This window comes from Rhinatrema bivittatum, chromosome 4 (assembly GCF_901001135.1).
Source record: "Rhinatrema bivittatum chromosome 4, aRhiBiv1.1, whole genome shotgun sequence".
Lineage (NCBI taxonomy): Eukaryota > Metazoa > Chordata > Amphibia > Gymnophiona > Rhinatrematidae > Rhinatrema > Rhinatrema bivittatum.
The window spans coordinates 81,875,555-81,893,587 of NC_042618.1; the positions used below are offsets into that span (position 1 = coordinate 81,875,555).

Genomic DNA, 18,033 nt, shown 5'->3' on the forward strand with positions numbered 1-18,033 from the left:
GTGGGTCTGCTATCAAACAGAGGGGAGGGAACCTATTGTGAGGAGAGGGTGGGGGAGGGGTGGGGGGGGTGGGGAACAGCAGTATCTGGGGAAGGGATGTGGGTGGGGGTCCCACTATCAGAGAGAGGGGAAAGGAGCAGTATCTCTGAGAAGGGCCTGGGGTGTGAAGGGAAGGACAGCTATCAAAAAGAGTGGGAAAGAGCAGTGTGTCTGGAAGAGGGATGGGGCAGTATCTCTGGCAGGGAGAGGCACAGTGTCTCTGGAAGGGGCTTGGGTTGGAGTGAAGGGGAATGCGTAGGGGGCAGCTATCAGAGAGAGGGGGAAGAGCACTGTATCTGGCAGGCGCCTGGGTGAGGAGTGGCTGGGGAGGGGGAGAGGATGGAGGTGAGGAATGGGGCAGCTATCAGAGGGAGGGTAGAGCAGCAGTGTTTCTGGGTGAGACCTGGGTTGAGGGGTAGGGACAGTTATCAGAAAGAATGAGGGAAGAGGGGAGGGGGCAATATCTCTGGAAGGGAAAGAAGCAGTATCTCAGGCTTGGAGAGGGAAGAAATAGGGACTCTGGAAAATGGTAAGTGGCAGTGTCTCTGGCAGGGGGAGGGGAGGGGGTTGGGGCAGTGTCTCTGGCAGGGGGGGGGGGAGGGGGTTGGGGCAGTGTCTCTGGCAGGGGGAGGGTAAGGGAGCAGAGTCTCTGGCAGGGGGAGGGGAGGGGAGGGGGTTGGGGCAGTGTCTCTGGCAGGGGGAGGGGAGGGGGTTGGGGCAGTGTCTCTGGCAGGGGGGGGGGAGGGGGTTGGGGCAGTGTCTCTGGCAGGGGGGAGGGTAAGGGAGCAGAGTCTCTGGCAGGGGGAGGGGAGGGGGTTGGGGCAGTGTCTCTGGCAGGGGGAGGGGAGGGGGTTGGGGCAGTGTCTCTGGCAGGGGGAGGGGAAGGGAGCAGAGTCTCTGGCAGGGGGAGGGGGTTGGGGCAGTGTCTCTGGCAGGGGGGAGGGTAAGGGAGCAGAGTCTCTGGCAGGGGGAGGGGAGGGGGTTGGGGCAGTGTCTCTGGCAGGGGGAGGGGAGAGGAGCAGTGTCTTGGGAAGGGGGTTGGGGCAACGTCTCTGGCTGGGGAGGGGGGAGAGGGGCAGTGTCTCTGGCAGGCGCCTGGGTGGGGATGGCGGGGGCTGCAGGACTCACGGAGCGGCGGCTCTCCCCGAATTCTACCGCATCCTCCATTTGCTTTCAACCTCACTTCCTCCTACCGCACAGCGCGTGCATAGCAACCTGCCCCGCCCACTTCTGCACGGAGCCTCGCGTCACCGAATCAAACCCCATAAAAGGAGTGGAGGGCGAGACAAGCTCGAGTGAAGGCGTCTGGCCGGTGACGTCTTGGGAAGGGGCGGGGCCGATGCAGAACAGGTCAGGCTGCTGCCCTTCTACTTCCGGTATCAAAGGTTAGAACGGTTCTCTGTTAGGCAGGCGAAGCCTCTCCCTGAGCCCAGCCTGCGGTATCACTCAGACCATCCCCAAAAGCTGTAGAGCTGAAGCTAAAGTATCACGCACCGACCCTGTCCTATCCAGCGCAGCACCAGCACTCTGATCCCCTCTCTCACCAGAGATCTCCACGTGCGCCATCTCCCTGCACTGCACTCTGTCCTAACTACAGCTGCACTGCCTCTTTCACCAAAGACACTGCAGGCACACCAGCACCCTGATCCCCTCTCACCAGAGATCTCCACGTGAGTCATCTCCCTGCACTGCACTCTGTCCTAACTACAGCTGCACTGCCTCTTTCAGACACTGCACGCACACCAGCACCCTGATCCCCTCTCTCACCAGAGATCTCCACGTGAGCCATCTCCCTGCACTGCACTCTGTCCTAACTACAGCTGCACTGCCTCTTTCACCAAAGACACTGCACGCACACCAGCACCCTGATCCCCTCTCTCACGGGAGATCTCCACGTGCGCCATCTCCCTGCACTGCACTCTGTCCTAACTACAGCTGCACTGCCTCTTTCACCAAAGACACTGCACGCACACCAGCACCCTGATCCCCTCTCTCACCAGAGATCTCCACGTGAGCCATCTCCCTGCACTGCACTCTGTCCTAACTACAGCTGCACTGCCTCTTTCACCAAAGTCACTGCACGCACACCAGCACCCTGATCCCCTCTCACCAGAGATCTCCACGTGAGCCATCTCCCTGCACGCTGTCCTAACTACAGCTGCACTGCCTCTTTCACCAAAGACACTGCACGCACACCAGCACCCTGATCCCCTCTCTCACGGGAGATCTCCACGTGAGCCATCTCCCTGCACTGCACTCTGTCCTAACTACAGCTGCACTGCCTCTTTCACCAAAGTCACTGCACCCACACCAGCACCCTGATCCCCTCTCTCACGAGAGATCTCCACGTGAGCCATCTCTCTGCACTGCACTCTGTCCTAACTACAGCTGCACTGCCTCTTTCACCAAAGTCACTGCACCCACACCAGCACCCTGATCCCCTCTCTCACGAGAGATCGCCAAGTGAGCCATCTCCCAGCACTGCCTCTTTCACCAAACTCACTGCACGCACACCAGCACCCTGTTCCCTGTACGTACCTGGATCAGTCCAGACAGTGGGTTATGTCCCCAATCCAGCAGATGGAGTCAGCCAAAGCTTCGAGGGGGCGTCACCATAAGTACTACTACCCCCTCTGCAGGAGTCCAGTATCTTCTGACTCCAGCAGATGCGAGTAGGGAATCTGGGCTTGCTCCCGATCACCTTAAACCATTTTCTTCCCTTGATTGCTGTTCTTCCTTGTTTTCTCTGCTTATTTCTTTTGATCAAGTTTTGTCTCATTTGAAAGAAAAAAAAAAAAAAGGGGTTCAATTTGGGGAGGCGTGGCTTCCCTATGTGTGTTCTCTCTCTTGCTCTCCCTCTCGGTTCTAGCCTGTCGCTTGTAACCCGGGGTAAGTTGGACATTTTTCTGTGCCTTTTTTTCTTGCAGCTTGTTTTGATCGCGGCTGCCAGTGGCACCGGCTTCCCCGCGTTTTTCCCCCTCTCCTGCGGCCATTTTGTCGGCTCCTCGTGGGCCGCAGAGGTGGGCAGGGAGATCTAAGTCGGCGGGTTGTGAGGCCAGGAGTGCCCCCCCACGGCACCGTTCTTCGTCGGCGGGCAGTGCAGGCCAACCGGGCCCCCCCGCAGCGGCGTTTCTCCTCGCGGCCCCCCCCGCAAGGCTTTTCTTTGTTTTTTGCCTGTCGGCTCTGTTTTCTGCAGCGCTCCCGATGCCGCGGCCGTCGCATTGCTCGGCCTGCGGCGAGCTGGGATCGAGAATTTCGTGGGAGGGGATCTGTGCTCGGTGCCTCCCCGGGGGGGAAGGCACGTCGCAGACCCTCGGCAAATTCTCATTTTTGGCAGGCTTGCCCGGGCCGGCCCCTCCCCCATTCCTGGTGGGAACGGCGGCCATTTTACACACCCTGCGCCCTGAGGGGACTCAGGCAGCGCTGGAGGACAGAGACTCCCCCGAGGTTTCTCCCCCGAACTTGCTGCCGGAGCCAGACGGGCTGGACCGGGGTCCCACGGGGTCTCCCCCCTCCGGGGCTCCCTCGGGTAGGCCGGGGTTTTCCCCGGAGTTTATACTCCTCATGCACACGGCTTATTTGTAGGGCCTCGATTCTCCTGTGGGACCGCCTCCCGCCAAGTTGCCGCGGCCCTCGCCTCCCTCTCAGGCCCCCCCCGTCCCGGCGGGAGTGGGGGCCCCCCAGTCTCCCGCCCGCGCCCGGCTGCCCGTGGGAGCCGTGGGAGCCGGGGGAGCGGTGCCAGGCCCAGCGTCCCTGGGGCCGGACCTGGCGGACTCGGGTCAAGGGGACTCCACATCAGAGGGGGACGATCCGCGCACGCTACGTCTCTTCCAGAGGGAAGAGCTGGACGAGCTTATCCCGCTAATCATACAGGAGTTGGATCTTGATCTGCTGCCGGACCCGTCCGCTCCCGTAGCGCCCGCTGTCGTCACTTCGGCTAAGAAGGGAGATCCGGTTCTGGCAGCCCTTCGTCCGAGGGCTCGGGCGTTCCCCATCCACGAGTCGTTCCTGCAGCTCCTCACTAGGGAATGGGACAGCCCGGAGGCTTCCCTGAAGGTCAGTCGTGCCATGGAAAAACTGTATCCGCTGCCAGAGGACTTCCTGGATCTCATCAAGGTACCGAAAGTGGACTCCGCGGTGTCGGCAGTCACGAAGAGGACAACCATACCAGTGAAGGGTGGAGCGGCCCTACGGGATACGCAAGATCGCAAGTTGGAAGTTTTCCTCAAGCGGGTCTTCGAGGTCTCCGCGCTGGGGATGCGGGTGGTGATGTGCAGTTCTCTTGCTCAGAGGGCGAGTCTTCTCTGGGTGCAACAACTTCTCACCTCTCAGGTTCTGCCGGCCGAGGAGGCCGCCCAGGCGGGTAGGCTGGAAGCTGCGGTGGCATACGGGGCTGATGCCTCCTACGACCTGTTTCGGGTCCTGGCTCGATCCATGGTCTCGGTAGTGGCGGCACGTCGACTTCTATGGCTCCGCAACTGGGCGGCGGATATGTCCTCCAAGTCGAGTCTGGGCTCCCTGCCATTCAGGGGTAAGTTCCTGTTCGGGGAGGATTTGGACCAGATCATCAAGTCCCTGGGGGAAAACGCGGTTCATCGCCTGCCGGAAGACAGGTACCGGCCCTCCAGGGCGTTTTCGTCCTCCCGAACCAGAGCCAGGGAGCAACGGCGCTACAGGAACTACAGACCGGCGAACTCCAGGCCCTCTGCCTCCAGGACGCAGCCCTGGTCGCGCTCCTTTCGCGGGCGTAGGCCCGTACGTCCCGTCTCCGGAGCGGGACAACCCTCTCCCAAGTCCTCCCAATGATGTTTGGCTCGCCCACTCCACCGTTCCCAGGATCGGGGGGCGGCTGGCGTTCTTCTACGAGGAGTGGGCGCGGATCACCTCGGACCAGTGGGTCCTGGACACCATAGAACACGGCTACGCGTTGGAGTTTGTCCGCGCTCCGAAGGGACGGTTCATCTTCTCCCCCTGCGGCTCGGCCTCCAAGCGGAGGGCGGTGCAGTTGACACTGGACAGACTTCGGGAGATAGGCGCCATTGTGCCCGTGCCCTCCGGAGAGGTGGGCTCGGGCCATTATTCCATCTACTTCGTGGTGCCAAAGAAGGACGGCTCCTACCGGCCCATCCTGGATTTAAAGGAAGTCAACAAATCCCTCCGGGTGGTCCGGTTCCGGATGGAAACGCTGCGCTCGGTGATAGCGGCGGTGCATCGAGGGGAGTTCCTGGCCTCCTTGGACCTGACGGAGGCCTACCTTCACATCCCCATCCGCCGGGAGCATCATCGGCTTCTCCGGTTCAAGATCCTGGACCAACATTTCCAGTTTGTAGTGCTCCCGTTCGGGTTGGCGACGGCACCGCGTACCTTCACCAAGATCATGGTAGTCGTGGCGGCGGCCCTCCGGAAGGAGGGTATTCTAGTTCATCCTTATCTGGACGATTGGCTCATCCGAGTGAAGTCTTTCCTGCATGCACGGGCGGCGGTGGCCTGGGTAATAGAGTTCCTGCAGTCCCTGGGATGGGTAGTGAACTTCTCCAAGAGCTCCCTCGTGCCCTCGCAGCGCTTGGACTTTTTGGGGGCGACCTTCGACACGCGTCTGGGCGCGGTTTTTCTCCGACAGGACAAGGCGCACGCCCTGCGGGAACACATACAGTGGTTCTCTGCGTTACCAGTTCCCACCTCCTGGGACTATCTGCAGCTCCTGGGGGTGATGGGCTCCACCATCGACATGGTCCCTTGGGCATTTGCGCACCTCCGGCCCCTACAGAGAGCACTTCTCTCCCGTTGGAAACCACTTTCGCAGGACTACCAGGTGCTCCTCCCTCTGCCGCAGTTTGCCAGGATCAGCCTGGGCTGGTGGATGGATCCGGAGAATCTGGCTCGCGGCGTATCCCTCGATCTGCCAAACTGGGTGGTGGTAACCACCGATGCCAGTCTCGTAGGCTGGGGAGCAGTCTGCGACCGCAGCGCCATGCAGGGGACGTGGTCCGCGGAGGAGGCGAAGTGGTCCATCAATCGCCTGGAGACCAGAGCGGTCAGACTGGCTCTGCGACACTTCCTGCCACTCCTTCGGAATCGGGAGGTTCGGATCTTATCGGACAACGCGACCACGGTGGCCTATATCAACCGACAGGGCGGCACTCGCAGTCCGCAGGTCGCGCTCGAGGCAGCGTTGCTGATGCAGTGGGTGGAACGACATCTGGTCCGCCTGGCGGCCTCGCACATCGCAGGCGTGGACAACGTACAGGCGGATTTCCTCAGTCGCCAGCTTCTGGATCCCGGAGAGTGGTCCCTCTCCGACGAGGCGATGCAGCTGCTCGTCCAGCGGTGGGGAATCCCCCACATGGATCTGATGGCCTCCGCACAAAACGCCAAGGCTCCCCGTTTCTTCAGTCGCCGAAGAGAGCGAGGAGCGGAGGGAGTAGATGCTCTAGTGCTCCCGTGGCCGGCCAATCTTCTACTATACGCGTTTCCACCATGGCCACTGGTGGGAAGACTACTCCGCAGAATAGAGGCTCATCAGGGGACTGTGATCTTTGTCGCGCCAGAATGGCCAAGGAGACCCTGGTTTGCGGATCTTCTCCAACTGGTGATCGATGGGCCAATCCGTCTGGGACATCTCCCCCGCCTCCTGCACCAGGGCCCGGTATTTTTCGATCAGGCAGAACTCTTCTGTCTTGCGGCCTGGCTTTTGAGAGGCGCCGCCTGAGGCGCCGGGGCTACCAGGAGGCGGTAGTGTCAACGCTGTTGCGTTCCCGAAAGACTTCGACGTCGGTGGCCTATGTCCGGGTCTGGAAGGTTTTCGAGCTGTGGTGTACTGGCCAGAACACGAGACCCGCTAAGGCTTCTGTTCCTCAGATCCTTCAGTTTCTACAAGCGGGGGTGGACAAGGGGCTCGCCTACAACTCACTACGGGTTCAGGTGGCCGCCCTTGGTTCGCTCCTGCGCGACGGGGGCTCTTTGCTCCAACACCTGGACATTGTTCGCTTCCTCAAGGGTGTCAAGCATTTGCGGCCTCCGTTACGGGATCCTTGTCCCTCTTGGAGTCTCAATCTTGTGCTCCGTTCTATGTCGGGGCCCCCGTTCGAGCCACTGCGGAGTGCGACGATCAAGGATCTCACCCTCAAGACTGTGTTTCTGGTGGCCATCTGCTCCGCTCGCCGCATCTCGGAGCTGCAGGCCCTGTCGTGTAGAGAGCCTTATTTTCGTTTCTCAGACTCTGGAGTTTCGCTTCGCACTGTCCCTTCCTTCCGAAGGTGGTATCGGCATTCCATGTGAATCAAACGGTGGAATTGCCGTCCTTCTCTTCTTCTGAGCCGAGGTCTCTCCGACTCCTGGATGTCAAGCGCACTCTGCGTCTCTATCTGGAGGTTACGAATGAGTTCCGGACTTCTGACCATCTCTTCGTCCTTTGGTCCGGCCCTAGAAAGGGATCTCAGGCCTTGAAGACGACCATTGCCAGATGGCTGAAGGCCGGCATTGCCGCTTCCTACATTGGGGTGGGGCAGACTCCCCCGCCCGGCATCGTAGCGCATTCTACACGTTCTCAGGCGGCTTCCTGGGTGATGGGATTTGCAGGACTTTAAAACATGCCTTCCATGAGGTATAAGCAGGAGTTTTTAGGAGTCTGAAGGATGGCTTGAGTTGTCTTTAAATTTTCTTTAATCTGAAGGTGAATTGAAAAGTCTTGGGAGCTTTGTGAGACTGAAGGAGTCCTAGTAAAGGAAAGGTTCTGGGAGAAAGGAGGAAACTATGAGGAAAAAGATTCCTTGCCTGCCTGGATGAAGAAAGCAAAAGAAACCAAAAAAGCAACGGAAGCAAAAACAGAAAAATGTGCAGATTGGATGGAGAGAAAGAGGTGTCTTTTTGTATCAGTTAAAGAAAACCTGAGGAGACTCATGTTGGACTGTTGCATAGGAACTCCCGCACATGCTCAGAGAGAGCATGTCTGGATCAGCACCGTTGCTATCGTCCCATTTGTGTGGCTGTATCTGCCTGCTTGTTCATGGAGAGAGAGACACTCATCAACCAGTGCAATTCCCCCCCCCCCCCAATGAGATGCAGAACTAGATATTCAGAAGGGAGCAGTGAAGTTTATTCCCAATGAGCTGCAATGTTTGGGTTAAAGGAAGACCATTTTATACTCAGTTTTTTTTTTTAAGTTTACTATTAAAGGAGACATCAGAGAGATTATTTTCTGGAAAATACTTTTAATTAATCTGTACATCAGCACCTCATTTATAAGTGAGACATGAACCACTAGAAAACATCTCCACACATTTAACAGAATTATACAGGACAGACAAGTCAGCTTCCTCCTGCCACAGTGAAGCTGGGCCAGTGTCCCTCCATCTTATAGGGGGGATCTCTTGGCCATTATTTGCTGAGTAAGCTGGGAGGTCGAGGCAGCTGTGCATTGTAGATGTTGGTGTGAAGGGGAGACAGTAGCAGAGCTGCATGCCAGGTCCAATTAAAGCCAGAAACCAGGGACAGGTTGTCACACTACAGTTGTATGATACTGAAAAATGAATCAGCGGGCTTCTTGAGTTGTTTGCCAATGCCCCTTGAGTTCAGATCCTGGAGACAGGATCACAAAGCTGCTGTCTGAATGAGCAGGGGAGGCACGGCACTATTGATAACCCAGCTCTGTGCTGACACCAGCATAAAAGCTGTTCTCAGGCCTTATCCAAATTTGGCTGCTCTCTCCTGCCAGCACAATGCCATGGGCTGCCTTCATGGACCAGGCAAATAGCAAATGTGAGAGCTCTCTAAGCTACTTATGCCACCTTTGAACCCACCCAAGGAATGTTCTAGAGGCTAATTTCTGTTTGTAAGAATGTCCTCACACACACTTGCCCGTAAGCCTTGCAGGCAGGTGTGTGATGGAGGAGGCAAGCTTGGGACGACCCATGGAATCCTGTGCAGTGGGAGAGAGGATGAGGTTTCCTGCATTGTCTCTGCTATTTCATACAGCTCTGGAAATGTTCTGGTGCTGCCATTTCACGTCTGCGGTCAGAGGTGGGGACCTGCTGTACATTCTAGCTCCAGCCAGCAGGAACTCACTCATCTAAAATTTTATTACTTCATTAAAAGAACAAACAAAATGATTAAAAGGATCACAAACCTGTCTCTTAAATGATTTGAAACCTGCTGAGAGCACACCAGCTCAGGTCTCAAGCTTTGGAGGCACTGCTAATCCTGGAAGCACAGTAAGAGCAGTCACGTCCCAAGGCTTGTCCTGAGCTGAGAGGAGGGAAAGAGGATGAGATGATGAGCAACAATGAAAAAAGGAAAGGAATGGAGACTGACAGAGAGATTTATGCTGAAGGATCATCACTGCAGCAGAGTTTCACGTAACCAAACTCTTCAGATGGAAGATGTTCACTGCAGCTTGCCCTCTGCACTGCCAAAACCACATCAGTTGCTCAAAGTCCAGAACTCATCAGGTTTTCACACACAGGAGCTGAAAAGCATAAGAAAACCCATTATTATAATAAAGCAAACAGAATGGTAAAAGGAGATGTATGCATGGTTGGCTCTAGCTAATGGTGGTGGGGCAGGTGGAAGGAAATTTGTTTTGATTTGTTGGGTGACCCTCATTTATTTAGTCAAGGAAGACCACCTTTGAAAGCTCCTTCAGGAGTGAGTGGGACCATGGAGTAAGACTGGACTCTTTGATTAAATCTGGGGGACTTTTTTGACATAGAATGGGAGCTGAAATTTGTAAGTGGACCAGTGACTTTTCCTCCCTAGTGAGAATGGGTGGTCCAGGCTGCAGTTCTAAATTGTTATATATAAATTTTACTTACTGATGTATTTATATGTTGCGGAAGAATTTTAGATTTTGTTATTGTTAGGGATATATTTTATGTTTTCATTTATTTTTGTATTTTACTTCTGTATAGTTTGGTTCTGTATTTTGATTGTTGTATTGTTATGAACTGCTTCACATCAAACTGCTGTTGCAGGGAGGTGGTATACATGTACATCATAAGATAAACAAGACTCTAGGAGGGATGGAGTGGAGTTCTACCCCTCAAAGAGGCTATGGAGAACAAACTGGCCAACTCACTATCTGTGGGGAAGCCATATCCCAAAGGAGTGGGAACATAATCTGTCTTATCCAGAAAGGAGCGATGATGATGATAAACCCTGCTCCCTGGGCTTTATGACTCTGGCCATGGTCCAGCTCACTACTGCACACTGCCATGCGGAAGACCTGCCTTTCATTCCAAGCTCGGGTAGCCGGGGCTGCAGATGTTGCCCAGGCTTGAGGGAGTTCCTGCTATCACACAATGGCGACACCTAGTGGCTGGAGTCAGGGTTCTATGCATGATTCCTGGCTGGGGGCTTTGTTTCTTTAATGTGTTGGGACAAATACAAAACAGGGAAGAAATCTCCAGATAATTGATGAGGTCTACATCAGAAGCCATCTGCCATGAGACGTAATGATCTAAAAATGTATAGCTTAAAAGAGGAGAGACAATGGGGATATGATACAATTTTTTAAATACCTGAAAGGTATTAATAAATCACAAGAGGCAAATTTTTTCAATGCAAAGTATGTACTGGAACTAGGGTTTAGTACTCCAAGATTAGCTGCACTGGGGATTCAGGATACTGTTCTTAGATGGTTTAGATTGTATCTAACTGAACATATCCAATAACTGAAGGTCGGTGACTCATGCTCATCATGGATCTCTTTAAAAACAGGAGTGTCGCAGAGATCCGTATTGTCTGCAAGACTCTAATATCTATCTGTGGCCTATTTGTAGGCTTCTAGCCGACTTAAGGGTGGATTACCGGATTTATGCAGATGACAAAGTTCTCCTTCCCAGTGACAATTATGGTCCCAGAGGCTTTGGGATTCACAGACAAGGTTTGTTGACGAGCATGGATCATTAAAACCTTTCAAGTATCTGAAGGTCTGTTTAATATCACCCCTGCTCCTCCTCTCCTCCAGGGTATACATATTCAGGTTCTTCAACATCTCCTCATAAGTCATTTGATGGAGACCACCCACCATTTTGGTCACTCTTCTCTGGACCACCTCCATCCTGTCTCTGTCTCCTTTGAGATACGATCTCAAGAACCGAATACAGTACTCCAGGTGAGGTCTCTATAAGGGGATTAACACTTCCCTTTTTTACTAGATATTCCTCGCTCTATGCAGCCCAGCATTCTTCTGGCTTTGGCTATCACCGTGTCACACTGCTTCGTCAACTTCAGGTCATTAGAGACTATCACCCCAAGGTCTCTCTCCTGCTCCGTGCACATCAGCCCTTCACCCCCAACGCATGTAGTTCTTTCGGATTACCACACCCCAGATGCAAGACTGCATTTCTTGGCATTGAATCCCAGCTGCCATATTTTCGACCACTCTTCCTGTTTCCTTAAATCCCGTCTCATTCTCTGTACTCCTTCCGGCATGTCCATTCTGTTGCAAATCTTAGTATCATCCGCAATTAGACAAACTTTACCTTCTATCCACCTTCCGCAATGTCGCTCACAAAGATGTTGAACAAAACCGGTCCAACACCGATCCCTGTGGCACTCCACTTAACACTATTCTCTCTTCAGAGTACGTTCCATTTACCATCACCCGTTGTCTTCTATCCGTCAACCAGTTTGTAATCCATGCCAACACCTTGGAGCTGACTCCCAAGCTTCTCATTTTATTTATGATTTTTATATACCGACATTCTCAATACAAGTATCGAATCAGGTCGGTTTACATAGAACAAAACTGTCGCAATAAAGGCGTTACATTAAACAGCGTTTCTTAACATAAGAGTAACTTATCGCATAACATAAATATACATAATACAAATTAAATATTACATAGATAATAATAATAACTCGTCAACAGGACGTGGATAAATGTAAGGAATGTTTCAAGCGTGCATAAATATCTTGAATAACTAAAGAGGTAGTCTAAGTTGTGATATGTGGGTACATTGACCATGTTGATGTGCAAAAATCCGAGTGATGCATGAGTTAAATAAGACTGATGCATCTGAGAAGGAGTCTTAAACAGGTGTGTTGTCCAGATCTGGCGTGTTTGTTTCTTGAGGGGAGTATGGGTGATAGAGAATCTTGTGTTGGACTATTTTTCTCTTTGACCGGTGTCTGAGTGTTCTTGTGATTCTGTATAGGCTTGCCTGAAAAGCCATGTTTTTAGGTTTTTCTTAAAAGTGAGATGACAAGTCTCTTGGCGTAGATCCGGCGGTAATGAGTTCCAGAGGGTGGGGGCCCGGCTGTGGAGAGTGCTCGTTTTGTTAGTGTAGTTTTGATCGGGGGAGCATGTAAGGAACCTTTGTAGTTGTACCTGATGGGTCTTTGTGATGTGTGAGGGTGGAGTTGTGAGTTTAGATTTAGGTGGGCGATGCCCACCTAAATCTTTTTTGTTGATGAGTCTTTTGTGTGGAAGCGTATCAAAAGCTTTACTAAAATCGAAGTAAATTACATCGAGCGCTCTTCCCTGATTGTGTCCTTCGGTGCCCGACGCCCTCTCTCTGCCCTCCTTACCTCTCTGGCGCCTCCCTCTCTGTCCGCGGGAAGACTGGCTACCGTGGCGTTCTCCTGCCACTTGTCCTCCGGCGTTCCCAGACCGGCTTGACGCTGCAAACACCATGTTTCCTATAGGTCTAGGGGCGCGCGGCCCCGATTGAAGTACCAGCGTTGGCGCGAACCTCGGGGGCGTCCCCCGAAGATGACGTCACAAGCGATGGATATTTAAGGTCTTGGAATTTGCTAACACACCGAGTTAGCAAGGACATGTATTGACAACGGACTCGCTATGTCTGTCTAAGCTACTCTGCCTCCTCGGACTTACCAGAGGTACCCACTCCTCGGGGGCCTCGCTCTCTCCTTGTTTTTTCAGGTGACAGTCTGGAACTGGTACTCGCTCCTCGAGGGCCCTCATCCCAGACTTATTTCATATACTCTTCTGCCTGGAAGTCTTCACTACCAACTATCTCAGCTACATCAGTGAGTTACCATCGTTCTCTCTGAGCTTTCCCTGGAACCAGGTACTCGCTCCTTGAGGCCCTATACTTTCCAGCTCCTGGGCTTCATTGGGACATTGTGTGAATGTTACATCTGCAAACCCTGCCTACTCACTATATCTCAGTCTCTCTTCAGCTCAGCCTCCAGGGATCGCTGTTCCAGTATCCGAGGGACTACAGCCCAGCCGGGCTTGCCAGCTTACTACTGCCATCTCTGGTGGTTCAGTATACTGTCTAATAAAGAACTAGTGTGTGTTTGTCTCCTAACTCTGAGCCTGACCGGTGGTCCCTCTTGGGATCATTCCCCAGGGCGTGGTCATCTGCCATTGGTCCAAGGATCCACCCTCAACTATCTGATTGCTCCTCCCATCAGGCATCAGATCAATAACAGATTGCTAACTCCAAGCAGACTGTTAACTCCGAACCGAACACTGATCCAGTTCTCTAGTCATCCCATCAAATATATCAATTAGATTCGTCTGCCAGGACCTTCCCCTTGTGAATCCATGCTGCTTCTGATCAAGCAACCCACCGGATTGTTGTTAGTTCACTAGCCTTTCCTTCAGCAAAGTCTACATTAATTTTCCCCACCACCGCGGTCATGCTAACTGGCCTGTAGTTTCTAGCCTCTTCTCTGCTCCCACTCTTGTGAAGTGGGACCACCACCGCTCTTCTCCAGTCACTAGGCACTACACCCTTTTCCAAAGATCTATTGAACAGGTCACACAGTGGACGCGCCAGCACATCTCTGAGTTCCCTCAGTATTCTGGGGTGAACCTCATCAGGCCCCGTGGCTTTGCCCTATGTCCTTTATGTCCCAGAGCACTTATGTTCTTGTTTAGATTCCAGAAATTTGACTGCTGTATCCCAAATTAAGCCATCTGGAGATAAATAGTGTATTCATAGAAACATAGAAATGACGCCCATCCAGTCTGCCCAGCAAGCTTTCACACTTATTTTTTTTTCTCATACTTATCTGTTACTCTTGGCCCTTATTAGTAACTTTTTGGTTCTATTTACCTTCCACCCCCGTCACTGATGTAGAGAGCAGTGCTGGAGCAGCATCTAAGTGAAGTATCTAGCTTAATTGGTTAGGGGTAGTAACCACCGCAATAAGCAAGCTTCTCCCATGCTTATTTGTTTACTCAGCCTGTGCAATTCATTCCTTGTTGGTTGTTGTCTGAATATAAATCATCTTTTCTTCATTCCCCCTGCTGAAGCAGTGAGCTGCGCTGGATATGTATTCCAAGTGAAGTATCAGGCTTAATTGATTTGGGGTAGTAACCACCACAACAAACAAGCTATTCCCCCGCTTTTTTGTGAATGCAAATCCTTTTTTCCATATTTCCTCTTGCTGTTGAAGCATAGAGCAATGTTGGAGTCACATTAACCATGTGTATGTTTATTGAATAAGGGTATTAATCTCCAGGTAGCAGCTGTCATTCCCGCAAGCCACCCCCCATGCTTCTTCTCTTCATTCACATACTCTAGACTTTATGGATCCATAGTGTTTATCCCAAGCCCCTTTGAAATCCTTCACAGTTTTGGCCTTCACCACTTCCTCCGGAAGGGCATTCCAGGCATCCACCACTCTCCATGAAGAAATACTTCCTGACATTGGTTCTGAGTAACCTGGTTCTGCTGATTTTTTTCCAATGGAAAAGGTTTATCGTTGTCTTTGGATCATTAAAACCTTTCAAGTATCTGAAAGTCTGTATCATATCACCTCTGCTCCTCCTTTCCTCCAGGGTGTTCATATTTAGATTCTTCAATCTCTCCTCATAAGTCATTCGATGAAGACCATCCACCTTTTTGGTCGCCCTTCTCTGGACCGCCTCCATCCTGTCTCTGTCCTTTTGGAGATAATGGTCTCCAGAACTGAGCACAGTACGCCAGGTGAGGTCTCACCAAGGACCTGTACAAGGGGATAATCACTTCCCATTTCTCTCTATGCAGCCCAGCATTCTTCTGGCTTTAGCTATCGCCTTGTCACACTGTTTCGCCGACTTCAGATTGTTAGACACTATCACCCCAATGTCTCTCCCCTGTTCCGTGCAAATCAGCTCTTCACCCCCCATCGAACACAGTTCTTTCAGATTTCCACACCCCATATGCATGACTCTGCACTTCTTGGCATTGAATCTCAGCTGCCATATCTTCGACCAATCTTCCAGCTTCCTTAAATCCCATCTCATTTTCTCCACTCCTTCCAGTGTGTCCACTCTGTTGCAGATCTTAGTGTCATCCGCAAAAAGACTGTTATTGTTTGGGATAGTTGTGGGTGGATCCTTGGGCCGGTGGCAGATCACCACGCCCCAGGGGGAAGATCCTGAGAGGGACCTCTGGTCAGGCTCAGAGTTTGGAGACAGACACACACTAGTTCTTTTATTAAACAGTATACTGAACCACCAGAGGTGGCAGTAGTGAGCTAGAATCGCCCTTCTGGGCTGTAGTCCCTAAGATACTGGAACAGCGATCCCAGGATGGCAGAGCTGTAGAGAAACTAAGTATAGTGAGTAGGCAGGGTATGCAGAGTTCAGGAATAGACTCTTGATGGTAACACTCACACAATAGTCTCTTGAAGCAGCCCAGGAGCTGGAATGGATTAGGCCCTCAAGGAGCGAGTTCCTGGTTCCAGGGAACGCTCTGAGAGAGAGAGATGGTAACTCACTGGTGTTGTAGGCAGCAATGACTTCCTGGCAGAAGTGGTATTCAGAAGCAGGTCCGAGAACGTGGGCCCTCGAGGAGCGAGTACTGGCTCCAGACTGCGACCTGAAAGGCAAAAGAGAAACGAGGCCCCCGAGGAGCAGGTACCCCTGATAAGTCCGAGGAGGCAGAGTAGCTAGGAGCGTAAGAACCTTTCCTTTCCTTGCTAACTCGATTAGTTAGCGAATTCAGAGACCTTAAATATCCGGTGCGGATGACGTCCGCCCCTGAGGTTCGCGCCACTACTGGTACTTGAGTTGGGGCCGCGCCGCACGCACCCTTAGGCTACTGGGAAACATGGCGGAGTGCAGCGTCTTGCTGGTCCGGGGACGCCGGAGGAGGGCGGCAGGATGACGCTGTGGTAGCCAAACATCCAATAAGCAAAGAAGGAGTCGCCACAGAGGTAAGGTGGGCGGGGTGGAGACGTCGGGCAGCAACGGTTGCAACAAAGACAAACCTTACCTTCTATCCCCTCCGCAATGTCGCTCTCAAAGATATTGAACAGGACCGGTCCCAACACCGATCCTTGCGGCACTCCACTTAACACCGCTCTCTCTTCAGAGTAAGTTCCATTTACCATCAAACACTCGGCACCACTCCCGTTTCTAGGGATCTATTGAACAGGTCACACAGTGGACCCGCCAGCACATCTCTTGATGTGCTGGCGGGTCTTTACTGGCCTTTTCTTCTTTCCAGCTTGTTGCAAGCTTCCAAGTTCTCGCCCCCTGTTGATTGTAACTTTGACTTATTCCTGCTTTGGTTATCTTTCGTTTACGTGAATTTGTTACTCTAGTTTTTTCCCTTTGTTAAACTGTAAACCGATCCGATATGGTAATCTACTATGAAGGTCGGTATATAAAATTGTTAAATAAATAAATAAATAAATCTCTGAGCAGGTATTCTGCAGGTATAAATCATGCAATTGCAATTTCTTATAAGTTGATTCTTATTACTCCCTTAATTTCCGCTGTTTTACCCCATACGTTGTTGTTTTTTTTTTGTTGGGATGAGGGGAAGGAGTATATTTTGCTTTGTATGATGATTTGTTTTGTTTTTTCTCCTCTCTGACAATTTTCACAAAGTTTATTTGACCAACTTTGTAATGTCTTGAAATTCATAAATAAATATATAAATAAAGTGCACTAACAGGTCTGACAAAACAATAAGCAGGATAAGAAGGTGGCTAAACAAGCACAAGGCAAGGGCATGGCAATGCTGACTCAGATGGAGAAGGTACACAGAAGGGCAACCAAAATGATAAAGGGGATAGAACAGCTTCCCTATGAGGAAAGGCTGAAGAGGTTAGGGCTGTACAGCTTGGAGAAGAGACGGCTGAGGGGGGATATGACAGAGGTCTTTAAGATCATGAGAGGTCTTGAACGAGTAGATGTGAATTGGTTATTTACACTTTCGGATAATAGAAGGACTAGGGGCCATTCCATGAAGTTAGCAAGTAGCACATTTAAGACTAATCGGAGAAAATTATTTTTCACTCAAAGCACAATTAAGCTCTGGAATTTGTTGCCAGAGAATGTGGTTCGTGCAGTTAGTGTAGCTGGGTTCAAAAAAGGTTTGGATAAGTTCTTGGAGGAGAAGTCCATTAATTGCTATTAATCAAGTTTACTTAGGGAATAGCCACTGCTATTAATTGCATCAGTAGCATGGGATCTTCTTAGTGTTTGGGTACTTGCCAGGTACTTGTAGCCTGGTTTGGCCTCTGTTGGAAACAGGATGCTGGGCTTGATGGACCCTTGGTCTGACCCAGCATGGCAATTTCTTATGTTCTTATTAGAGTACAAGGCAAGGCAGGGATCAAAGACATACACACGACCCAGACTGCCACATAGAAAACAGGACCCTAGACAAGGCTAAGATAAAGCGCATGGATAGCCACATTATGGATTAAGGGAGACTTTGATTGAAGATGGCTTTTAAGGCATGGAGGGCTGCCTCATGTGCCTTTGAAGGAAGGCTACGCAGGTCAGACTGTGGCCCAATGGGGAACTGCAGACAGGAGGGCCCTACAGTGGCCAAGTGTGTAACACTCAGGTGAAGGCTGTAGTAAAAGGCACTTTGTATAAGCTGCATCTACTACCAAAGCTGAAAACATTTTTGAATCCTGAGGATTTTTGAATAGTATTACAGTTGCTTTGTAATGTCTGGATTAGACTACTGCAGTACTCTCTACATAGGGCTATAATTAACAACAAGAAGGGTGCTTCAGGTAGTGCAAAATGAAGCTACACAAGTCCTGATTGGTGTCAGAGGGAATGATCACATA

General features: G+C 51.8%; 2 protein-coding genes across 2 annotated transcripts in view; both read right to left on the minus strand.

The window, feature by feature from the left end:
- IFT43 (intraflagellar transport 43) overlaps positions 1–1,284 on the minus strand; it is a 69,465-nt gene extending 68,181 nt beyond the window's left edge. The window contains exon 1 of the mRNA XM_029597435.1: positions 1,168–1,284. Within this exon, the coding sequence (XP_029453295.1) occupies positions 1,168–1,206 (39 nt within the window). The 5' untranslated portion in view covers positions 1,207–1,284. The remainder of the gene's footprint in view (positions 1–1,167) is intronic.
- Positions 1,285–8,199: 6,915 nt separating this feature from the next.
- Positions 8,200–18,033, minus strand: part of TTLL5 (tubulin tyrosine ligase like 5) — a 798,469-nt gene continuing 788,635 nt past the window's right edge. The window contains 1 exon segment of the mRNA XM_029598396.1: positions 8,200–9,502. The gene's annotated coding sequence lies outside the window, so the exon portion shown is untranslated.